Source organism: Lagopus leucura, unplaced genomic scaffold (genome assembly GCF_019238085.1).
Source record: "Lagopus leucura isolate 7727_CA_CO unplaced genomic scaffold, USGS_WTPT01 Super-Scaffold_100002, whole genome shotgun sequence".
NCBI lineage: Eukaryota > Metazoa > Chordata > Aves > Galliformes > Phasianidae > Lagopus > Lagopus leucura.
Window position 1 is genome coordinate 2,897,989 of NW_024962263.1, and position 25,848 is coordinate 2,923,836.

A 25,848-nucleotide genomic window follows, 5' to 3' on the forward strand; every position below is an offset into this window, starting at 1 on the left:
CTTTGAAATTCTGGATAAGTATCTACTTGCATTACCTTGATAGCTGAGAGGGAGTAGCTTAAATGCTGCCTTGAGAGCTGACTTGACACCATGTAAATTCTTAGCATGGATGATACTGTCTGTGGTTCTTCAGTTAAGAGTCCCTGCCAGTTTCCATTTAAATCCTCACAAAAAAAAGCAGAATCTGACAGATGATCAGCCAGAATATTTGTGGGTTTGGAGGTATGGGAGCCCAACCATGCAAGCCTGGAATGTTTCAGTATCTACAGAGAGTGAGACTTCCAGTAATTTGCTCTATATCTTCAGCTTGCTTCATCTACTATATAATCAGTCAAGAAGTCAGGAAATAATAATGAAGTCTGCATTTAACCTGTCTATTTGCTTTTACAGTGATGTTCTAATTAATGCTCACATCTGACCCATTTCTTCCTGTCCTGTTTGTTGCAGTGCTTCACGGCCATAGCAGAGCTTTAAATGATCGTAGAGGAAGCCAGCATTAAGTGATTTCCGCACAGCTGGTCAGAAAAGCAGCTGTCTGCCTTCTCAGTGCAGCATGGCATTTGGACTTGGTGCTTTTTGCCTGCTACTATGGGCAATAACAGGTAGGAGCTTGCTTCTTTTGTTTCTGAGTCACACAGAAGGAGTGAAGCAAGTGCTTCTGGAGTGTATGGGGATGAATAAATAAAATGTGAATAAGGCAAGAGTTAGGAAACCTTGTAGCTCCTCAGTGAGTTCTCACAAGTACAGCTTTGCATCTAGCTGCTCATTGCCGTGAGGGAATGCAGTTTTGGGTGGTGGTTTGGTGCCAGTTTCAAGAGAACTGGTTCTAATTGGGTGCATGAGGGAAGAGGGGATTAGAGGGAGAGTGCTGAGAGTTTCCTTTCTCTTTCTCTTTCAGGACAACAGTTTAGCAATGATGTATTGCTTGTGGTCTAAGCTTTTTTTAATTCTGGGGTATTCTGGGGACAGTTGATTTGTGAGAAGCATTCACATTTTCCACCTACCCATCTCCTCTTCAGGCATGTATTTCTTTTAAAAGACCATAGGAAAGCCCTTTAAGTTTCCACTTCAGCCTCAGAAATGTATTTATAGCTTCCATACTCAGAGAGATGGAGAATGGTTGGCTTGATGTCCAGGTAGAAACCAGTAATGGGTAGTTTCCCTCAGGGATCTGCACTGGGACTTGAATGTTTATCAGCAACAAGTACAGTGGGACTGACTGCACTTTCAGCATGTCTATAAACAACACTAGGCTGAGTGGTGTGTTTAGCACCCTGGAGGGAAGGAATGCCATCCAGGGGAACCTGGACAGGGTTGAGAGGTGAGCCTGTGAAAACAGAATGCATTTCAACAAGGCCAAGGGAAGGTCCTACACCTTGGTCAGGGCCGTCCCAAACATGAATACAAGCTATGCAATGAGTGGATTGACAGCAGATCTGCAGAGGAGGGCTTGAGGGTACTGGTGATGTGAAACTGAATAGAGCTGGCATTGCACACTTGCTGCATAGAAGGCAAATTGTATCCTGGGCTGCATCAAAAGAAGTGTAGCTAGCAGGAAGCAATTCTCTCCTTTTACTCTACTTTCGTAAGACTCCATGGGCAATACTGTGTTCAGCTTTGAAGCTCCTTGTGCTGGGTGAATGTGTACCTTATGCGTTTGGTCCAGAGGAGGCCACAAGGATCATCAAAGGGCTGGAGCGCCTCTTCCATGAGGAAAGGCTGAGAGAGTTGGGGTTGTTGAGCCCAGAAAATTGAAGGCTACAGGGAGACCTCACTGTGGCCTTTTAGTACTACCTAAAGGGGATCTACAACAAAGCTGGATTGGGACCCCATATCATTTGGAATTTGGAAAAAGGTGGTTGAGGGAGACGAACGTTAGCTACAGCTGTATGGTTGCTGTCTTGCAGTAATCATTAAGCAAGCTTTTTAGGAGAACGTAGAGCTGAATGTAGGGGTTTTTTTGTTTATTTTTGCTGGTTTTTTTGGTCAGTTTTTTTTACTAAACAGTAAGAGTACCCTTTTGTAAATAGATAATTACCTCTGTGATACTGCTATGGACCCTGTAGCAGATATTCAGTGTCTTGAGGTAGAGGAGAGAGGGCAGAGGGAAGTGAGGAAACAATGAAAAACCAACCAAATAAAAAATACGCACACTCTTCAGTATAAAGTAATAATGTGCAGTAAATGCTGAATATTGGTGTAAAGAAAGTCATAGTTATGTTTTCATTAACATGAGTTGCTAGCAGACTGGAATATCCTCCATGTGCATATGTAGAAAGTCTTGTTTTCCTTCTGTGTCAATTTTGCTACCTCCTCCTTATTTATCTAGAACAAAACTGCTCCACTCAATCTGCTGTCTGTAGTCAAGCCTTTCCTTGTATCTCAGCTATGAGCACACACACAGGTTAGGGGCTAATATACAAGGGCGCTCTGAAAGTAATGCCTCCTATTTTATTATGTTAACCTGCAATGCCAGAGATGTATGTTGGTGGTACGGCAGTAGAGGTTGAACCTTCCTGCCAGTATTCTGTTACATTTTGTTCTCATTGTGAGATGGCAGCAGAGGGGCAGTCTGACAAAAATGGCACCTGACATGGGAAAGCATATGAAGCAAAGTGTGTTATTGAATTCCCCCATGAGGGAAAAAAAGGCACCTCCTTATATTCCTCAATGCTTGCTGAACGTTTATGGAGCCCAAACAGTGGATGAGCACAGTGAAGCAGCAGGTGGAGTATTTCAGCTGTGCTGTCAGTGATGTGAAAGGCAAGCCATGTGACAGACAGCCATGCACAGCTGTCACACCACAAAATGATTAGCTTGTCCCTTTGAACTGGTAGAGGAACCCATACAGAGCTGAATATCACCTTCAGTGCATTGAATACAATGATGGCAGAAAGAACACTGTCATAGTGTCTATAAAACAGTGGATCAGCTCTGCTGGTGCCGATTTTTATGAACGTGACATGAAGGCTCTTGTTCATCACTGACAGAAATGCACAACTAATGGTGATAACCATGTTGGAAAAATATTGCTTTGTAGCTGAGAACTTGCTCTATCAGATAACGTTACTGCGGTCTTTGTATCAGTTGTAGCTTACATGGAAATAAATAGGTCACTCCAAAAGTAATTTTTCCTACGTATTTGAGTATTATCCTTCCATTTAACACATTTCCATCTTGATAATTCCTGGCATTGTCTATCCACTTAAGGTCAGCTCCAAACTGAAAGTTATTTGCTGTTTTCCATGATCTGTTTGATGAAATATGTCAGTAGATGCTACCCATAATTACATCAAAAGAATGTTCTTTTTTTCTGTGTATGCTTTAAATAAGATGAATTGTCTCAGGTTCAGGAAGCTGCTAGATGGCCGTTCTGCCATTTTTATCTATACTTGATGTTGTGCCTCTAAAGGCTATTTAATTTAGGAAAGGGAAAAAGAAATGCTGATGGAGGGAGACATGCAGGAAGGAAGGAAGAAGCTTAGGACCTCAGTCACTTCTATTTATTTTTTTTTAAATCAGGCATCCTTTTCCACAGGTAATGAGGAAGCAGATTTAATATAAGAAAGGCAGAAATGATGAAGGGTCTGAAGCATCTTGCCTGTGAGGAAGAGCTGAGACTGTTCAGCCTGATGAAGAGAATGTTTGAGGGGGGAGGGATCTCAGTGTATCCGATGCATCTGGGTGCACAGAGACGCTGTGGAATCCTCCCCAAAAGCAACCTGGACATGGGCCTGGGCACCTTATTCTGGGTGTCCCTGCTTGAAGTCTCTTCCAAACTAAACCATTTTGTGATACTCTTTCCTCTTACTAGCTGGCATTTGTCTGTGATAAGTTTTTGCTACTGAGTGGTTTTGATGCAAAACAAAATTAGACCAGTAGGCAGATGACCTAATGGATATAGACATTTATCAGTGACCTTGACTAATCTTTATGGTTTGTAGGAGACTTAATTTGGCTGTGGCAACAGGGGTAAGTGCCTTATATTAGTGTTCCATGTCTCTGTTGTGGTTTAACCTTCCAGGCAGCTCAGCACCACAGCCACTTATCCACCCTCCTGAAGTGGGATGGGGAAGTATCAGAAGTAGAAAAGTCTGGCTCTGTGCAAGCACTGCTGGGCAGCAATTAAAAACATTGCTGAGTTATCATCACAGTTTTCATTACAAATCCAAAGCACATCATAAGAGCCTGTATGGAGAGTATTAACTCTATCCCAGCCAGACCATGAACCTCTCTTCACTCAGCACTTCATGCTGTATGAATGCCTGACTTCCTAGATCTGTGGATGTGGCTCAATTTCTACAGGCATTCCTTATTTCACAGTTTTATTCCACTGGATTTTAATCCACTGGATGGTCCGTTCATTGAAGAAATCAGCTTACACTGGAATAGATTTAAATCATTCTGGGCATTAATAAAATTAATATATATATATATTATTTTTTTTTCCTATATATAAATAAAGACTATAAATTTAAACTGCCCTGTTAACTGGACTGACCTGTGCACAGATATCTCTCTTAGAGAGAGAAGATGCTGCATACCACAAGAATGACAGTTTATTCTGCAGTTGGGAATTCAGTCTAGTTTCCTACTTGAACAGGTATATGCTAACCTTGTATTTAAGACAGACCTTGCATAGCAATGTTACTGAAATGCATCTGTGCATCTATAAGAAAGCTCTCATAGCGGAGCATGAGATTTCACATATCATTTGTTTATACTGTGGTGCTTTATTCTTGGATTAGCAACCCCGACAAAAGCACAAAGATAAATCAATAGGTATCTGCCAATGTAGGTTTTGTGTATTCTAGTCTTTTGTTTTCTTTTCCTCCATGCAGTCCACTTATTATTACATCACATCCCTTTATTTAGAAATACATTCTCCTAGACCATGTTCAAGGCCATCATTTTTAAACATAAACTTGGCTACTGCTAGTCATGGGCTTTGTGAGGAAGAAGGTAAATAAGCTTTTCTTCCCATGTACATACCAGTAGCCAAAGGCTGAGTATCAAAGGACACTTTCTTTTACATCAAAGACACTCAAATGTTAGCCAAAAGCCAGCGCACACAAATAAATGCCTCTAAATAAGAGGGAAGAATAGCACAACATGGTTTAGTTTGGAAGGGACCTCTGAAGTCATCTGGTACAGCTCCCTCTGCTCAAGCAGGGACACCGAGAATAGGGTGTCCAGGCAGCTTTTGGAAATCTCCAAGGAGAAGACTTCACAGCCTTTCTGCACATACTGTGCCAGTGCTTTCTCATCCACATAGCACAGAAGTGCTTCCTGGTATTCAGAAGGCCCTTCCTGTATTCTTGGTACTAGGCACCACTGAAGAGCATGGGTCTGTCCTCTTTCTGCTCTCCCTTCAGGTGTTTGTAGACATTGATAAGATCCCTTCTAAGCCTCGTCTGTGCTAAACACTCCCAGGTCTCTCAGCCTTTCCACACAGGTGAGATGCTTCAGTCCCTTCATCACTTTTGTGGACCTTCTTTGGCCTCTCTAGTAGCTCCATGTCCACTCTTTTGGGGAGCCCAGAAATGGACATAGTGTTCCAGATGTAGCCTCTCCAATGTTGAGTTAGAGGGGAAGGGTCACCTGCTGTGAATACTTAGTCTAACGCAGCCCAGGTTATCATTAGCAGCAAGAGTGTGTTGCTACCTCTCGTTCAACTTGGTGTCTGCAAGGACTCCAAGGTCCTTTTCTGCAGAGCTGCTTTCTATCTGGTGCGTTCCCCATATCGTGTTGATCCCCTTGATGATGTTCAGCCTGTTTCTGTAGCCTGTGACCCTATGACATATTAGACACTCCTGCCAGTTTTGTGCCACCTCTAAACTTGCCATGAGCACGCTTCTCCATCATCTAGGTCATTAATAAAGGTACAAGATTGTATTGATCCCTGGACTGTGTTGTTCGTTACTGGCCTCCAACTAACCTGTGCACCAGTGACTGCTATTCTCTGGGCTATTCAGGCAGTTTTCAGTCCCCCTCACTACCTGCTCATCTAGCTTATACTTCATTAGCTTTGCTAGGAGGGGGACAGTGTCCAAGGCCTTATTGAAGTCTGTGAAGACAACGTACACTGCTTCCCCTTCAACCATTTGGCTTTTAGTTTGATTATAGAAGCTCATTACATTGGTCAGGTATGATTTCCCCTTGGTGAATCCATGCTGACCACTCCTCATGACTTTACTGTCCTTTATGTGCTTGGTTTCCAGGATTATCTCCATCACCTTCCTAGATGTTGAGGTGAGGCTGACTGTCCTGTAGTTCCATAGGTCCTCCTTGCCATTGCTGAAGATAGAAGAGGCATTTACTTTCTTTCAGTCTTTCTACACTTCTTGCCACTGCAATCAAGCAAAGACTACAGTGGCCTAAGAATGATATTTGCCAGCTCCCTCAGTTCTCATGAGTACGCCTCATCAACGTCTACAGACTTGCAGATATCCAGATTACTTAAGTGTTCCTTGACCTGTTCATCTACCAACAAGAGTGCATATTCCTTGCCTTTCCTGTAGACTCTGAGACACTGACCTCACAGGACTTTTACCTGTCCTGTGTGTTTTACCTGTTTACCAAATTTTCCCTAGTCTTCCTTTTGATACTGATGTACTTGAAGAAGCCCTTGAATTTCCTGTCCAGATTAAATTTCTCTTTTAACCTTAGCTCTCCTAACTTGATTTCTGCATGCTCCAAGAGTGTCTCTGTATTCCCTCTAGATTACCTGTCCTTGCTTTCACCCTCAGTATGCTTCCTTTTTGTGTTTGAGTCAGGAGCTTGTTGTTCATCCATGAAGGCGTTTTTGCCTGGCTTCCTCCTCACTGAGACAGACTGCTCTTGAGTTTTGAGGAGGTGATCCTGGAATATTAACCAGCCTTCTTGGGCCCCTCATCCCTGCAGGATCTTATTCCACAATACTCTTCCAAGCAGATCTTTGAAGAGGCCAAAGTCTGCTGTCCTGAATTCCAGTGTTGTGAGCTTGCTATTAAGCTTTCTTTCTCCCTGCTCTGAGGATCCTGCATTACACTATCTCATGCTCACTGCACCTAACACCACCTGTGACCTTTGCATTCCCAACAAGTCCCTTGGTGTGAGTGTGAGGTTCAGCAAAGCAACTCTTCTTATTGGCATCTCTCACTTTGGAGGAGATAGTTGTCATCAGTGCACTCCAGGAATGTCCTCGATTATTTCCCTCTGGGTGCGTTGCCCTTCCAGCAAATACTGAGGCTGTTGAAGTCCTCCGTGAATCCTATGAACATGAGGTTGCTGTCTGTAGAGTCTGAAGAGGCTGAGCCCAGCTGACTACATCCCCCCTTAGTTAATTATTGAGAGCAATAAGGTCTCCCTGAGCCTCCTCCAGACTAGACAATCTCAGCTCATAAGGCTTGTGCTGTAGACCCCTCACCAGCTTCATTGCCCTTGTCTGGACATGCTCCAGAGCCTCAGTGGCTGCTCCCCCCTCCTTGTTTTCTCAGCCTGTCCTTCTTTAAGGGCCTGTAATGCTCTTTTGCTACATTCTACTTTCAACAACTGTCCGACCGTGTTGCTGTCTTCCCAAAAATATTTTAGCCCTGCTACTACATGCAGATCTCTTCACTCATCTTGCTTAATCCCCATACTGTACAAGCCCTTCAGAGAAGAACTCCAGCATTTTAATCTAGAGCTCCTCTGGGTGCCCTGTCTGAAGTTGAACAGTCAACTTAAAGTAATGATTTGTGATGGCAGTTCAGAGTCTTTGCAAGGGTATTATATCCTTGGAGATGAAAGGGACTCTGGAAAAAGAGGATGTTTTTTATATTTCCTCACCCCAAATAGCTTGCTCTGCAAAACCATCATGAAGTCTCACCCTTTCTATTCCTCTGCTGTGTTATCAGAACAGAGCAGAGGAGAGAGAAGTCAGTGGCTGGATGGTGAGGTGTCCAGTGAGCTTGTCCAGTATGTGTGTGTGTGTATTTTGTATTAGCCTATTTTGCATGCTGTGCATTCATTCCAGATAAGTGTGATGCTGCACGGATAGGTCAGTAGTTGTATATCCAGTCTGTATCAGTAGTGTGTTGTGCAGGAACATACTGCAGTCCAGCCCAGAGGTGAGTTAACTGTGGTGTGGTTGTTGGATACTGTTGCATTGGGATGCCCCCATCCCTAGAGGTTCATGGCCAGGTTGGATGGGGCCCTGGGCAGCCTGGTCTAGTATTAAATGTGGAGGTTGGTGGCCCTGCATGTGGCAGGGGGGTTGGAGATTCATGATCCTTCAGGTCCCTTCCAACCCTGGCCATTCTGTGATTCTGTGCACGTGATCAAGGAGTAACTGCATCTCCTCAGGGCTCTGGGTCATTCTCAGACCTAACTCCTACTGCTGGCCTGTCTCTGCTCCCTGATTTCATTTTTCTTCCCCAGTCAGTTCTACAGATTTGAGCTGGAATCCATTAGTTAAACAGTCTTTTTCCAATGCTATCACTAATAATGCATTTTCTGCCACCAGAACTCACTTAACAACCATGTTATGACGTGCAAGGCAGGCAGGTCAAACACTGTCCTGTATTACTGTGTTAGTTCCACAGTAGTGGCATCATGTTTTCATGGCAGAGTTAACAAGCCTGACTGAAAACAATGCTAAAAAAAATTGCTGGTTTTACTCAGTAATTTTTTGAAGCACGATCAGGTTCCTCAAGTTGAATTTTGGAGAGATTCTGAACTGCAGTTGTAACATATGGAATAAAAAGATGTAGAAAACTATATAGCTTACGTTGATTCATGCTCAGTTTAAACACTTCATGCTCATGGTCTCTGGTGTTCTCTGAAAATCTAGTGTCATTCCTTCCTTTGCAGTGGAGGTGTAAGTATTCTCTCCATGGGAGCAAGCTCTTGGGATTCCTCATGAAATGGTTAAAGCTGCAAAATTTGGGGAATTCCCCTCCCTATCTCTGGATCTTTTATATTTAGTCCAGCAATAATGTGGGTGACCTTTCATGAAGTTCAAGTGAGATATCTGGTGTCTCTAACATAAATCCTAGCTGCTTTCTTAGTTGGAGCAATGACATGTAACTGCCTTTTTCTTTTTTTCTTTTTTTTTTAGTAGCAACTTTTGCTGTGAAACATGTTTTTTGCTCACTTTGCTATGGTGGAAGTACCGCATGATTTTTTTTTCCTCTTCCCTGCTCTGTTCTTGCTTATAGAATTACACCTAACTTTGATCTCTTAGTGATGGCATTTGTATCAAATAAATAAGGAAGTCTTTATAAAATAGATTAAGATCCTACGTTGAGAAATCCCATCCAGTACAAGTGCTGCTGCAAATGGGCATGCTGTAAGAAAAGTAGTGGTTAAAAGGAGTGAGTTTATTTAAGTTGGGTAGCATCTGCCTTTATCTTGTCTCCTGCCATAAGCCCCTTTGGGTTATAGAAAACAATATTATGTTTTTGTTGTGCTGTTCTTCATGCTGGCGTTGTTGTTCCAGGTTCCTATTGCGAGCAGTGCAGAGAAGGAGCCACGTATTCAAGTGCAGTAATATCTCCCAACTTAGAAACCACTAAAATTATGCGAGTTCCTCATGCTACATCAGTGTCTGAATGCATCACGGCGTGTTGTGACCTCTCTGGTTGTGACTTGTCCTGGATGTTTGAACGGCGCTGTTACGTTGTGAACTGCCAGCACAAAGAGAACTGCGAACCTAAAACAATTGAGACAGTAAAGTCCTATCTAACATTTGTGCTGAGACCTTCTCAGAGGCCAGCCTCACTGCTGGGATTTGGGCAGATGATCCCAAGCATCGTGCACTCTGTGGGACGTCAGAAAGAGCCATCTGAGGAAGTGTCTTTTCTTGGCAAAGAACTCAGCCTTGAGGAGATACCTGAATACATAGATGATTATAAAGATTTGGAGCAGGACCCCTTTCAGGTGAGCCTCAGACACGATCAGAAGGAGAGCACGGATTATGCTGACTGGGGCCTGATGGTAGCAGGTGAAAATGGCTTCAACACTTCAGTCAGCGACAATGGAGAAAACCAGGAAGAGGAAGCTGGAAAGGTCGAAAGCCTTCTAAGTAAAAACACATCTGAATTGAGTTCTGTCAGTGAGCACTCCACAGAGAGGCTGTCTTCTCTCCCAGAGATTACACCATTCCCTGGGAAGACATATGAAAGCAGAGCAGCTGTTGAGATGCTTACACAACCTGCCGATGCTTTGCAAGAAAAGGTATGTGTTCCCCTTGAGAAGCAGGCAAGTGATGCCACGCAACAGTTGTTTGTTCAACAAGCTTGTAGTTTTGTAACATAACCCTGAAACTCAAGTGAGTTACAGTCCATTACGGTGCAGAAAAGGCTGAAGTGAAGAGGGTTATCTTAATAGGCTGATGAATCACTGAAGCACACTTCTCTTTCAGATGATGAAGAGCAGGGCTGTTTCAAAGACCTTGTTGGGTTTCTTTGGAGGTATTCTGACGACAAGGCTTGAACCTGGTGTAAGAGGACTGGTTTGGTGTTCTGCCCTTCTGTCACTTGATGTTTCAATTACAGGTCATAAGCTTAGTAATGGTAGTGGTCCTGTCAGCATCCAAAGGCCAAGGCCGGTAAACATAAGTTCCTCCATCAACAAAATCTTGTTCTATAGGATTCATGTTAGTAAATGCCTAAAGAGGTGTTTTAGATGTAATAGAGCTGAATAAATAGCTTTTAAAATGCTTTTAGAACATTTAGAAATGTTTATAAGAAGGGGCAGTGTTGGTTGCTCTGTTGGTTTGATTTTTTTTTTTGGACCACATAAACTGGGTAAATGTCTGTTCTCCTTAAATGTCTGAATCTTTCTCTAGTGTCTGGTAATAAGAAAAGCCAAAGTTAAAACCTGTTAAGTACTTTAAACCTAATGTAGATACCTAAGAAAGATGCACCTATTCCCTGTGTATGTTAGCAGATTTGATCAGTTCTAAATAGTCTTTGGCTCCATCAGAACAGAATGGGATCAGTGGGAAAGTTGGAACAGGCAGTAAAGCCAGCGTCTGCTGTGTTTGTCATGCCTCAGGGGAAATCAAGCAGTGTCTGGATTTCCCTTAATTCCAACAGGTTTTGTAACCAACAGTTGCCTTTCTCTTGCTGTAAAAACGCCATATTTTTTTTTTTGCTATTGCTGTAGGGAAGAAAAAGACAAGTGAAGAAGGCAACTGATGTTCTTGGAAGGAATGATTGAAATGGCGGGTGTGTGTGTGTGCATGTAAAACTGCAAGTTTCTTAAGACTTGAGATCAGTTTAGCTGAGATACCATCATAGCCTAGAAGTGGGAGTAGATGATCTCCAGAGATCCCTTCCAGAGACTGCACAGGTCTGGACTGCATCTTGAATCCTTCCAGAGAAGGAGAATCCACAACCCACCTCGACAGCCTGTTCTGGTGCTCCATTACCCTCACTGTGAAGAATTTCCTTTGCATATTGGTGCAGAACATCCTGTGCTCCAGTTTATGGCCGTTTCCCCTTCTCCTGTCCCTGCAGACCACTGAAAAGAGGTTGGCCATGTCCCTTTGATTCCCACACTTAAGATATTTATAAACATTAATCAGATCCCTTCTGAGTCTTCTTTTGTCAAAGCTAACAGACCCAGGTTGCTCAGCCTTTCCTCACAGGGCTGCTCCAGGGCCTTTATCATCTTTGTGGCCCTCCACTGAACTCTCTCCAAGAGATCCCTGTCTTTTTTATACTGGGGAGCCCAGAACTGGACGCAAAATTCCAGGTGAGGCCTGACCAGGGCAGAGTAGAGGGGGAGAATCTCCTCCCTCGACCTGCTGGCCGCGCTCTTTTTAATGCATCCCAGGTATCTGCTGCCTTTGTGTGCCATAATAGGGAAAATGTTTTCCTCTAGGTATATGGTCAGAAGTAAGTCTTGGTGGGAGAAGGTATAGAAGATATACTGTCCCATTCAGACTGTGTCTTGGGAAGGTGATGGGGCCTGAAAGAAGGGAGGGGTGATGGGCAAATCTAACGTGGTCATTCCAAGGACCTGTTTGGTCATTCCTGCATAACTTGCTGTGTCTTTCATTGCATTTCTAGATCAGTTTACAAGGGTGGTGGTTAAGAAGAACTTTACTGCTTGTTGACTGAAGTAGAGAGATTTAGGAAAGCTAAAAAAGTCCTGCATCTGAAGCTTGGGAAAAAAATGAGCATTTCCTATAGAGACTGACAGGGGGAAAGAAACAAAACACTCCTTCTTTGATAGATATTCTTCATGAATAAAACCTCCTAACTACATAAGTTAGTAGGTGAACCCCACATTCTCTTTCAAGAACAGCATACCCCTAAATCTGTAAAGGTAAAGAATGATTTATTTAAGACATTGTTTCCCTATAATTCATTTTTCAGGTTCCTTCTTATTCCCCTCCATCAGACAAACTGGAATTCTCCCTAGATGTGTCAAACAAAGCCCAGACTCCTACAGTGGCACCAGACAATGTGACTGAACATGGAATCATGATGCTTCCCAGTAATACTGTGCCATCTGAACCCCTGCAGCAATTTACACCTCCTGCTACGGCTGCCAAAGCAGGTAATGTTTCAACATAGCTGGAGAGGGCCTGCTGGATGGGAGGCAGGGAGGGCTTTAATACTGTCAGGCTTGCATCCTTTTCTTAGTTACGAACTCTGTTCAAGTGCAGCCTCAGCCCACCTTAAGCATGAAGTCCTGCAGTAACATTGGAAACTCCATCCCTTTTAGCTGGTTACTTCTGGAGCAAAATTCTGATCAAGCGTAACATCAGTGGGAAATTATAACAACTTTGCAAAAAGCAGAGATTAAGAGCATTTTCTTAATGAGTTAATTTTTATATTGGTGAGAAATACCTAAGACTTTCTGGAGTTTCCCAACAGTCTCTTCTAGCCATACTGTTGTTTTTGTGTGGCTTCAGAATTCTGTTCATTCTCAGAAACTCTTCAGTAGGGTTCCCACCATGTATAGCTGTCAGATATCATGCAGGAAAACAGGTGGGACTCAGCCCTTAACAGGGGAGAACAACACTTCATCTTGAAAAAAAAAAATGTTTTGTTATGACTTCAAAGCTCCAAGAAGGCTTATAAGACTTCCAGCTGCAGGGCAAAAAGTTCTTATTTTGAAGATGTCTTTAACCGCTTTGCTGTCTGTAATTGTGTTAAATTCTGTCTGTATGTTAGTTGTAACTCCTTTCTCATGGCAAGTTTCCCCCCTTCCTTTGTATCCTGGCAAAGGGTTAGAAGGGCCACAAGAGTCAGAGAAGCACAGGTTATGTTTTTCTGTGCTTCTGAGGGATATGTAGAGCTAAGCACTTTGCTTCTTGGTAGAATGGGTCTGATCTGGGACATTCCTGGCACCTTCTGCCATGGCCTGGCTAGCAGGATGTAGATCTACTAGCCAGGTAGTAGTAGAAGGTAATGGAAAGAGATGAGTTGCAAGGGGGTTTTTCTCCAAGGCAGTGAATAATCATTACCACTGAGGGTTGACTGGGCAGATCCTCCTTCACAACAGCAGGCTAAAGAAGATTTAGAAAAGGTATTTGGAAGAAGCAGCTGAGATGAAAGGTTGTGATGAATCTCACTATAAGTACTGCTTTGTATAAGGATTGCCTCAAGTTTGTGCTCATCTCAATGTGGGAGACAGTGTTCCTCCTCTTTTGGTCATCATGCTCATTTAGCCATTTTATTCTCACCTTACGAGAGAGGTCAAAAGATTTTAGAAGCACAAACCTCCACTTAGCTGATGGCTAAGTCAACTTCTGTGAGCAATTCTAGAGCCATAGATTTAAGAAGCAATGACAGAAGGTGTCGTCATGGTCTCTTTGCTGTATCCCTGTTTTGACCTGTCATCTGCCACTGCCAAGTCATCTCTTACTCATCTATTAAGAGTTTAAATTGGATGTCTAGATAGTATTGAGTGTTGCCTTTGGAGGACCTCTGCTCTGTGGACTCCCAGTATTCAGGAACAGATCTAAAACCTTTGAAAAACAGATCTGTGAGAACCTTGCTTGAACTTGTGCTTTGGTATGTTCCTGTTGGAGAGTGGGTTTGTGGACTTCAGTAGTTTTGGAAAAGGAAAGATTTTTCACAGGCAAGAACTGTTTCTGGATGACACACAGGTTGAATTGCAGTTTAGCTATGAGATAACCCTGTTCCTCTAGCAGTATCTTTGAAAGTCACCCCATGAGCTGGGCTCTTGGATATGCCTACCCAAATGCAACACAAATACACAGGTAGTGCTTCCTGGTGGAAAAGAGGCGTTAGTTTTAGGATGGACTATATTAGCTAATTTAATGAAGTTTTGTGGTGTTTCTTCTGATTCTGATGGCTCTTTCTGTACTCTGGACATTTTTGAACTCCTGTAATTCCAACGAATTGAGAAAAATTATTTCTGCAGAGCAAAGTTAACTCTGATACATCAGAAAAAATCAGAACTCATAGAAGTAGGTGAAATTTTCATATTTAGGGAAGAGCAGTTGTCTGGAATAGTTCAGTAAAAAGTGAAGTAGCCATAGTCATAATTACTATTTGATGATGTATCGGGGAAACTCTTTTTGTTTTAATTATCTTTGCCTATTTGCCAAATTTTGCTTAATCTGTTGCAAATAGTACTTGAAGATACTAAATCTATACCCATCCCGTCTTCTAAAACATTATGTTCTCATTCTGTCTTAGATACAGTAAAAGAACTTATTGTGTCTGCTGGAGATAACATACAAGTGATGCTACCCAAAAATGAGGTTGAACTGAATGCTTTTGTTGTCCCACCACCACCAACAGGTGAGTTAAATGGCCCTACCATACAGGACATGTTCACAGTACCAACTTGTAAATGCAGATGAGTCCTGAGTTATGTGATCATCTGCACTTAGGGAGAAGATGTCTTTCTTATCTCCTCCTTCTACTGTTGTTTGTTTTTGTTGTTGTTTTTGTTCTGGTTTTTGGGTTTTTTTGTGAATCCAATTGCTGAAAGCATTTCCTCCTTTGAGTTTCACATTTTGAAATGGCTCGTCTTTTCAGAATCTGAATTCATTAGCCAAATGATTCAACAGAAAGCCTGTCATTTCTACCTAAAGATTATGTTGCCCTGGTTATAGCATCTTGTTTTTAAGCAGAGAGGGAAAAAAAGGTGGAATCTGAACACACTGACCTTAAAACCACCAGTTTCTGAGCTACGGTAGCAAAGAATACATATTTCATAGGTAGCCATGTAAAATGCATTCACTTCATGTGAAGCTGGATTTTAAAGTTATTTGTGAAAACTGTTCCTGTTGCTATTTTAGCAAGTTACAGCATACTATGGAAGCATAACTTGTATTTGTAACACTTCATTTTTCTGTCTCAAACAATAGTACTCACGATTTCCTACTGTAGCATTTTATCTGACTGGTAGTGAACTTGATTTCTTTGTTTCCTGGACTTACCTAGAAGGGAAATCTGATCATTCTTTTATTGTGTTATTGCACTAAGAAACATCCTATAACTATGAGTGGAGATTAATTAGTCACCCTGCTGACTATGGTGGTGAAATGGAGCGCAGGTACACCCGGACACTGAAGCTCTCTCATGTAAGTGAACTGTAAGCTCAAGCTTATTTAGTTTGTTCAGTTCTTTCACAGGAATTTAACCTGTGATAAAGGGTGCCTTTGTTTGAGGAATTCATGTTACTGTGAGTTTTCTTCACTTGCATGTATCACCAACTCTTTCATAGATCTTCAGAAACACGCCATCTTCTTCAGAGCGCCCTCATAATTTTCTAAGATAGAGTAAAAATTCCTAAGTGTTGGCTTTATGTTCCTCACCTCTAAACAGTAAACAGTGTTTCTTATGTATGGGTTTATGAAAGGAACTCTAATTTTCAGATATCCAGATTTTTCTTTGTTTACAGCATGATTGGCAGATTGTGTGCGTGTTGCATCTGTATGTTTCATCATGTAACTGGATTTGTTCTGTGTATGCCTCAGCTGTCGGTGGGACTTTACGCCTTCAAAGTGACAGTTTCTGGTGAAAATGCCTTTGGTGAAGGTTTTGTAAATGTCACTGTCAAACCAGGTAAGTCAGTTGACTAAAAGAATTAATTTCTTCAACACAAGTGGTAATACAACGTGTTTATGTAACAGTCTGTCTTCCAAGGGCATTTAGAAATCCAGTTATGCAGAGATGTATCTCATGTCTTTCTGTCTTTAAAGCATTTTAAGGAAGCGCAGCTTAGGATCGTGCCTAATGTGTACAAGGCTTGAGGTAGTATCATGACACCTTCTGTGCTACAAGGATCAGGCATTAGGTGCTCAACTGGCTGTAGCTGCAAGTTACAGCGCACGGGTCTTTCCTGAGTTGTACCAGATGGAAGGGGCTGCAGCAGAAGCCTGGTGCTCTTCAGTAACCTTTTGTATCCTTTAGACAGCAGATATTGCCGAGCTGTCATTTTTAGATGTAGGTTACTGAGGACTATTGGTTTGTAAAGTTACCAGATTATCTTTGCCCAGGTCCTCACAATTTTTTTCAATCCTGTCTTTCTCACAGCAATCAGAATTAACCAGCCACCTGTTGCTGTTGCTTCACCCAAAGTACAAGAAGTTTCTTTGCCTACAACTTCTACCTTCATTGATGGCAGTCGTATGTACTTGCTTACCTGTATTACCCTTTATTTTTAATTCAGTTAAAAACTGTTCATCCATACTGAGTGGAATTCTTTCCGTTCAATGCACAGAAGTTCCCTGAATCATTATTCACGTTGGGAATTTGAGGGTAGTTATAAGTGGTTTTTAAAAAGGTTGAGTTAACTGGATGTATAAGATTGAATGATATTTATTCTAGAATGAGTTGCACTTGGAAGATTCTTATTTTCTGAAGTTTTTAGTTACAGAAGACATGATTGCTTGACTTTGTGTATTCGTGGAAATATGGTTGGCACATCAAGACAGTAGTGGTAAAATGCAGCCTTCTACTTGTGAACTGAGATAGTGTGTGGCCTTAGAAGTTCTTTCTGTCCTGGTTGGGGTCCCCATTACTGGCCTCTGTGCCAGTCTGGGCCCATGATAGAGAGCTGGCATGTTTTGATTACTGCTCCTCTGAGTTTGTTTAAAAGTTGAGCAAAGGTTTGCGTTTATATTTACTAAGAACAAAGGAAGTGTAGAATGTACAAGAAGATGTAGACTGCCCCATCTGGAGTACTGCATCCAGGTCTGGGGTCCCCAACACAGGGAAGTTGTAAAGCTTATGAACTGAGTCCACAGGTGAGCCACGAAGATGATCAGAGGGCTGCAGCATTTCTATGAAGACAGGCTAAGGAACCTTTGTTTGTTTGGACTGGAGAAGAGAAAGCTCTGGGAAGGCCTCATTGTGACCTTCCAGTATTTAAAGGGAGATTATAAACAGAAGGGAAAGGAACTTTATACAGAGATAGTGATAGGACAAGGAAGATAGTTTTAAACTAAAGGAGGGGAGAAGTTTTTTACTAAGAGAGTAGTGAGGCGCTGGAACAGACTGCCCAGAGAGGTTGTGGATGCCCCATCCCTGGAGATGTTCAAGGCCAGGTTGGATGGAGTCCTCTTGAAACTGATCTAGTGCTTCATCTAGCAGTTGTCAACCCTGCCTGTGACAGGGTTTGGAACTAGGTGATCATTGAGCCATTTTGTAGTTCTGTGATTCATCCGCAGAGAGGCTGGCTGAAATTGACTTTACCTTTGTTTTTTTTGTGGTAAAGCATTCAAAATGTAACTCATCATCTGGTTCAATAGCTATCGTACATGAACTGTAGAAAAACAGTTAGGGATCAGTGCATAAGAGACGTTAGTATTCATGCAGCCTGATGTTACACAGGGTGCTGATACATTTTTCTTTAATTCATCTAGAAAGTACAGATGATATGAAGATCGTGAGTTACCACTGGGAGGAAATTAAAGGTCCTTTGCGGGAGCAGAAAGCATCTGCTGACACACCTGTCTTGCACTTGTCTAACCTTGTTGTTGGAAATTACACTTTCAGGTACACCTGCGTGGGTGATTTTCTTTTGAGTTTCAGGCATTTCTGTGATGTCAGCTGGATGGGGTTTTTTTTGGTGCTTGTGCATACCTCCTTAAAGAACTTCATTTTACTTCTGTGTGCTCTTTGCCTTCATTTGATGGGGACCAGTTTCATTAAGAAGTACTTGTAGTGGTGTTGTGATACTGGTATAATGATGCACTGGAGCACAAACCTATGCAAATCAAGGTATCAGAAATTAAATAACCTCCTACTTCCTGCAATAATAACTTCAAGAGAATATATATATTTTTTCAGATGAGACTAAAATCAGGATGTGAAAGTCATCCCCTGAATAGTGGTGACAAACAGAATAGTATTGGCAGCCTGACCCATGCAAGGTCCCATGGTGTGCTGAGTTTTGTAATTCTTTTCTTCCTAAATGCCTTTGCCTTGCTGCTTTTTTCTTCCAGTTAATTCTTGCTGGCGATGGATTTTGTCCAGAAGACAAAAACAATGTTTATAGTCCTGGCTGCTTTAATTAAAATCAGAGATCATTTTCTGTACTTTTTAATTTAGCACCTTGTCCTGGACTTGTGCATTTTTCACTGAATCACTCTTGGCTGCCAGTGAGTAACAGCCTGCAGGTCAGTATGTCATATATCAGTGCAGCATCAGCAGAATCTGAAGCCTGTTGATGACCAATGTATGGCATACATTAAACATGGCCCTTTGCATAAGCATCGCCAAAAATTGTTTCAGCTTCAGTTCTCTGTTCTTTACTGGAATTGTTCCATATTGTACAGTAGCAGAAGACTATTATTTTCTTTTCCTCTGTTGAAAAGGATAGAGCTCACGTACATTGCTTTTAAGCGTGCTCTGAACACAAGGGAATTAAGAAATCACTTTTTCCATATGCCTTCAGGAGAGGCTGAGGTACTTGAACAATCCAGCAGCCTATTCAAGCTCACAGGAAATTAGCTGGAAGATACTCCTAACACACTTGGTTGTGCATCCATTGCAAAAGTGTGCAGTTGCTGATGGCAAGATCAGTAAGCATTATTGTTCTCTTTTGGGGATGATTTCAAGAGTGACTCCCTTCCATGCTTTTGGCTGTATGCAGTACTCACAAAAGAGGTGAATTGAAGCTGTAGCAAGTTCCCACACCATGGAGAACAGTCTGTCATCACTTTCAGGTGTCACATTTTTAGATAATAAGTATATGATAATGCTGTGTTTCTGAAAGGCAGTAACAATTGTTTAAACCCTATGTTACAGTTAGTTTTGACTTAAGATTTCCTTACAAAATCAGAGCTGATAATAAGCTCCATTAGTATTAGTAGCAGTTTGTTTAAGAAATAAGAAGTTATGAGGTGTTATTGTGCTGTGATGAGGCAGAGTCTGTGAATATCCACAGTAGTGTTGGGTGCAGGGATTGCTCTGCAGTAGCAGATGAATGAAGTCACTACTGAAGTCATTACTGAATACATTTTTAAAGAACGTACAGCAAAATCTCTGCAATTTGATGGAGTTGCCATTGACTGCACGGAAGAGGTTTCATCTGGGATCCAGAATAGATGTGCATTTTTTTAAAAACAGATTGCAAGCTGTGATTGAAAGCAGTCTTCTGAATTTCGTCTCACCTTAGTTGAAGGCTATGTCCTTCTACAGCGCAGGTTCGTAAAAGTTAAATCAGTGGCTCTGTTTTAGGGAGTGATTTTGTTCTCTTTGAGTGCAAGCAAAATGGGAATCTTTGTCTTCTGACTTGTCAGCAGTCTGATCTACCAAATGTCCAGTCTTGCCTTTTTCCTGTTGTAGACTCACTGTGATTGATTCAGACGGAGCAGCCAACTCCACAATTGCTTCTCTGAGTGTCAACAAACCAGTGGATTACCCGCCTATTGCAAATGCAGGACCTAATCAGGCAGTCACTTTGCCCCAGAACTTCATCACGTTGAATGGAAACCAGAGCAGTGATGACCATGAAATTGTCAGCTATGAGTGGTCACTCAGTCCCAGAAGCAAAGACAAGGTTGTAGCAATGCAGGTATGCCTGTTTCTCCTTGCACAGTACTAGAAAGTTCTTTCATCTTTGCCTTTGATATGAAGAGAAGCATACAAAAGTAATTTTTCAGAAGCATTTGAGTATCCAGAGTGCTGTTGTTCCTTTCTGTTGTGTTCAGCTTTTTAGACTCTATTACTATTTGTGATTTTCTTTTTTTTTTTTTTTATCACTCCTTATGGCCATTTCTGTTCCCTGCTATTGCTTGTGTTCTGGTGGTTTGGAAAAAACTGCAGTTCACTCTGCCTAATCCCTGGACCCTGGAGCTTGCTCCACAGATTTGCATCTTCTGAGAGGCTAGACGCGGTGCAAACTTTTTTTTGAGAGAAGATTAGACTTGCCCAAGTTTTTGTTCAACAGTTCGTTTTCCTGGAAACAGTAGGACTCAAACAAGAACTTAATGTTCGGAGTGAAAACTTACAAGACTTTTGTCAATTTCTTGCTGACACACTGGTGTGCTTTTTGGTTCAACCTTAATAAAACACAGGTTTCCTATGAATGCTAATTGATTTTACTCTTTATTTTTTATGGCTACATATTTATCTTTTATCTCCTGTTTTTTTAAAATCTGAGTTCTCAAATCAATACAAATACAATTTCGGTGCACTTACACTCACTGGGGTGCAGGTTCTTGTAGATGATTAAAGTAATTAGTATAATGATTCCAGCTTCAGAACTTCAGAAGCCATTTTTAAGAGAGATGTGAGCTCTCTGTGTTAAAAAGGCAAATGCTTTAGGCTTTCCAAACTGGAAAGAGACCACTTTGTATAGATCATTTTTAAAAATAAGCTCTGATGGTCAGATAATAATGTATCGTATCCTTTAGTTCACATTAGACTTCCTTGAATAACTGTGATAATTGTAATTTTGATTGATGAAGATGGAAGGGGTGATTCCTCATGAGATATGTAAATGGTCATTGTGTTAGCAAAAGGGCATAGAGTTGGGCCTAATCTTTTTGTGAGCTTTTGTGTATATATATGTATGTGTGTGTGTATTAACTAATAGTGCTGGAAGTATATGCTCAGAACAGAGTTGCTTTGTTTAACTTTTCTATTTCCATAAGCCTACCTGGCTGGAATCAAGTATGCTGTTGTTCTTTAGTGACTTATTTTTGCATTTAACTATTTTTAGAAATAAATACTGGATTAAACACTGTCATTGTTAATGTCCCATGTGTCTAACAATTATTGTTGTTCAGATATAATGCAGGAATTATACTAAAAGTTAAGAAATTAAGATTTTATGTTGATAAATATATCTCTGGATTGATAGACAGTTGCAGTACTGAATGTATGACATCTGCCTGTACGTCAAATTTTAAGTATCCTCTTTGTCTGCAAGGTGCTTTTGCTCAAGTCATGTACTTATTTGGAATTAAAATGTACTTTACTTTTCCTCCACGTCTGCTCTCTTACTGTATTTTTGTACCCCATGAATACTTTTTCTCATCTCTCTCTCACTGCCATGCAGGGAGTGCGGACTCCATACCTCCAGCTATCTGCAATGCAGGAAGGAGATTATACCTTTCAGCTCACTGTCACAGATTCAGCAAGGCAGCAGTCCACTGCTGAGGTCACTCTGATAGTACAGCCTGGTAAGCTGACTGACTGCAGGCACACCTGGGTCCTTCAGGGTGGACCAGCCTGAATGCCTTAGCACTGTCCATCAGATTTCTCTCCTCATAGAATCATCGAACCAAGGTTGGAACCAAGGTTGGAAAAGACCTACAAGATCATCCAGTCCAACCATCACCAATAGTTCTCACTAAACCATGTTCCTCAACACAAAATCCAGATGTTCCTTGAACACCTCCAGGGTTGGTGACTCCACCACCTCCCTGGGCAGCCCATTCCAGTGCTTGTATTGCACCATTCAGGTGCAGTCTGGACATCTGGTGTTCCTGCATCAAGGACTCCTTCACCTCTATTTCGTATCAAAACAAACAGTAAAAAAAAGTGCAGAATTCCAGGAAATCCAGGCAGTGATCCTGAAGGCTCCCATTGGCCTGATTATATAAGGCACTATGCATGTTTGAGAGTACTTCTAAAAACTAAAATGTAGCTTTCAGTTTAATACCCTGCTAAGCTGTTCACCATGTCAGTCAGTGATTTGCTCAATTTCTTACTGTTTTGCATTTCTTCAAGAATCCTGGTGCAATCTGAATTCTCACTACAATTCTTTTGCCAGAAGAAAAAAATGAACTCTCTCAAGCAGAGAGTTTCAAAAGCTGCTTCTTTCACATCATTGTTTAGATTTGGAAGCTGAATGATGAGTAAATGCAAGTGCACCAGGCCTACAAAGTTGTTTTTTTTTCCAATTTTTGATAATATGTTTGCATATTGCAGGTTCTTACATCTGAAATGGACATTTCTGCTCATGTGAAGGTCTCATATTACACTGTGGAGCAGTGTTATGTCTCCTTCATTTTGCTCATTCTACAGCTACTTCTAGAACCATTGAATGCATTGGGTTGGAAGGAACCTTAAAGATACTCTAGTTCCACCCCCCCTGCCATGGGCCAGGACACTTCCCACAAGACCAAAGCCCCATTGAAACTGGCCTGGAACACTCCAGGAGTGGGGCATCCACAGCTTCTCTGGGCAACCTCTTCCTGTGCTTCACCACCCTCTGAGTAAAGAATTTCCTCTTAAATGTCAATGACCCTTTTTAGGGAAACTTTGCAATGGGCATTTACCAAAGGAACCAGGAATGTGAATTGCAAGTACAACATGTATGGGTGGTATGTTTTAGATTGGTGACAGTGTTGAAGTAGGAAGGAGCTATTGCTGAATTCAGGTTAAAGTGGAAATGAATATACAGGAGAATAGTAGTGTTGAGGGTTTGCCATGCCACAACAACAACATTTGGGAACAGAATAATAAGTTATATTTTTTCACCAAATCCTCAAAGGCTTGAAATTGAGACTAGCTTAGTGGCATTGCATAGACCTTGATGAGGGGAGAGCAGAAGGGGGTTTTATTGGCATGTATACCCAAAAGGAGTTTGCAGAAAAGATGGAGTCATACTCTTCAGTGGCATCCAATGCCAGGGCAGTGGGCATAAACTGGAACACAACAGGTTTCCTCTGAACACCTGGAACACCTGTGTGCTGTGTGGGTGATGGAGCGCTGGCACAGGTTGTCTAAACAGGCTGTGGAGTCTCCTCTTGGAGATCTTCAGAAGCCTGAACATGAGCCTGGACAACTGCTCTGGGTTTCCCTGTTTGAGCAGGGGCTGGACCAGGTGTACCCAGAGATGCCTTCCAACTTAAGCCACTGTGTGGTTCTCTGAATCTCTGGTTCATGCTTTTTGAGCCTCCCGGCAGGCTTCTAATTTTATATTCTGTGTAAAATCTTTCTTGCTGATTGACAGTCTTTGCTAGCAACTAAACAGCAAGTGTGATACATTAAATCTTATTTTTACAGAAAATAACAGCCCTCCAGTAGCAGTGGCTGGCCCTGACAAGGAATTGACGTTCCCAGTAGAAAGTACTACACTGGATGGAAGCAGAAGCCAAGATGACCAAGGCATTGTCCTCTATCATTGGGAAAATATCAGGTAATCAGGTACCTAAAGAGATATATTACTAATCTGCAGTTCAGAGGAAAAAAAAAAAAAAAAGAGGGAAGGAAAAAAAGAGAAATTACTCGACTTCCAGAGCCTCTTAATACTGTTGAAAGTATTTGAGTGTTTGAAAACTGCTTTGAGAGTTTTCCTCCTTAGGTGGTAAAAGGTTGAGAGATAAGAATTCTAAATTCATCTGGGCTTGCTTATGTTTTATTCTGTGTCATCTTGAAACCTGGAGTCACAAAGTTATTTTATGAGGAAATTATAGGAACTCTCTTATCTTCCATTAAGGAGGGCAACAGGCATAGGTACTCTCCTGTAATGTGTAATTTTTTCCTGTCAGTGCTTTCATAATCTCTTCAGTTTGTTGGATAACAAAGGAAAAATTATCCAAACAATCCCTTTAGCCAGAGCTTTCATTAGAAATGACTGAAGCAGTCTTGAATAGTGATTAAAAATGCTGTAGAGAAGCTTGTAATTGTATGCTCAGATACAGAGCTAATTGATCCTTAATAAAAGAACAAAGGTATTCGTTTGTGCAGCTGTCCTGTCCACAGTACAGAAATGAATTTGTTGGCACCCACTATGTGTTGTAAGTGACTTTTAGACCAGCAGCATTTGCATATGCTCCCACAGAATAGTTCAGCAAGGAGGCTGAACTGAGGTGCATTTTCTGCTCTTCTAATGATGGTATGTGTGCTGCTTGAGTGATTGGAATTTCTAGAAAAAGAAGCAATTATGAACTCTCTAATCTAAACTCACTGTGTTAATTTCTTTACTGTCAGTGCGTGTAGAAGTGATAGAACCCCAATATCCATAACAGCAAATGATATGAGTGGTGCTGCTCTAAGAGAATTTTGTCTGGCTTTGACAGATTATTTTTATGAGATGTTTTGTTTCAGTGGGCCAAGCTACGTGCAGATGGAAAATGGTGACAAAGCAATAGCAACTGTGTCTGGTCTTCAGGTTGGCACCTATCGCTTCAGACTGACAGTTCAAGACCAGCAGGGGTTAAGCAGTGCGTGTGTGCTGTCTATTACTGTGAAGGAAGGTAAGCCTATTGCTGCTGCTTAAGATGTAGTAGGCAGCTTGCCAGTTAGTTTAGTCACTGACAATGTAAAGAAACTCAGAACAGGAACAGCTAATGTATTTGTTGTCGTCTTTCAAGGGATTCAAGAAGAATAACTTCCATTTTATAATAAAAGAGTATTACAAGTAACTGCTAAAATCGCTTTCTGCTTTTACATCTCTCTGCCTTCCACCCCACCCTTTCTCTCCCCCTCTCTCTCCAGCTGATAATCAGACCAGTGAGGCATTTCATTTATCATCACAGCTTTCCAGAGCTCTGTCTTACCAGTTGTGTTCTACACAGAAGTCAGCGATGTCTGACTTCTGGAAAGAAAATGTTTTCATGCTTCTCTCACAGTTCGTGTTATAATTTCACTTTTGCAGTGAGCAAAAAGCATTCAGGATCTGTAGTTATTATTGGATACTTTGCTTAAATACAGATATGAAAAAGTAAGATTTCACACAAGCTTCTATTACACAGAGCGCAGCATAGTGCTCTCGTGCTGAGCTGTGTTTCTGAGGCAGGTAGAAAAAGGTGATCAGATGCAAAAGTTACTGTGGGACTACGAATAGAGTACCCCACAGTGCTTTGAAATATATTTTTTGGATAATATTTCTTGTCAGTGTTCTATTCAGGGTGCAGAGCTGCTTTTTTCAGATTATTGTAATTCCAGAGCCAAATTCTGTATACCCGCTCATCTTTTTCCTGTCCCTTTGATACAAGATTCTCTTGTTAGTGCCTGTAATCATCAGGGTAGAGAACTAAACTGTGGGTGTGTTGGCAATGGTGGTCACATCTTGCATGAATTGAAAGCAAATTCTTCTCCACTACTTTTATGGCTAGAAAACAACAGTCCACCCCGGGCACATGCTGGTGGGAAGCATGTTCTGGTGCTTCCCAATAACTCTGTTACCTTGGATGGCTCAAGATCTGCTGATGACCAAGGGATTGTGTCATATCTGTGGATTCGGGATGGTCAAAGCCCAGCAGCTGGGGTAAGTTTTTTTGAAGGTTTTAACTGGATTTGAATTCAGCTCTAAGGTTTGTTGTTCACTGCAGAAGGGCAAGCAGGGATGACTCATGAGATGCAGTAGAGGATGCTGTCTACATCTGATTTATCTCCTCTGCTCTCTCTAATGCTTTGGTTCAAGTAGCTTGTGTCATTTTCAGTAGTGCAAATTGGTAAGAACTGCGAGAGGAGAAGGGAAGATGAT

General features: G+C 41.6%; 1 protein-coding gene across 1 annotated transcript in view; it reads left to right on the top strand.

The window, feature by feature from the left end:
• Positions 1-553: 553 nt before the first annotated feature.
• The window catches only part of KIAA0319 (KIAA0319 ortholog), a 35,867-nt gene continuing 10,572 nt past the window's right edge, over positions 554-25,848 (top strand). Inside the window, exons 1-13 of the mRNA XM_042869271.1 lie at positions 554-602; positions 9,461-10,197; positions 12,348-12,531; positions 14,646-14,750; positions 15,441-15,538; positions 15,935-16,022; positions 16,494-16,586; positions 17,825-17,957; positions 19,752-19,980; positions 21,469-21,592; positions 23,424-23,556; positions 24,468-24,616; positions 25,478-25,629. Coding sequence (XP_042725205.1) covers positions 554-602; positions 9,461-10,197; positions 12,348-12,531; positions 14,646-14,750; positions 15,441-15,538; positions 15,935-16,022; positions 16,494-16,586; positions 17,825-17,957; positions 19,752-19,980; positions 21,469-21,592; positions 23,424-23,556; positions 24,468-24,616; positions 25,478-25,629 — 2,274 coding nt within the window. The remainder of the gene's footprint in view (positions 603-9,460; positions 10,198-12,347; positions 12,532-14,645; positions 14,751-15,440; positions 15,539-15,934; positions 16,023-16,493; positions 16,587-17,824; positions 17,958-19,751; positions 19,981-21,468; positions 21,593-23,423; positions 23,557-24,467; positions 24,617-25,477; positions 25,630-25,848) is intronic.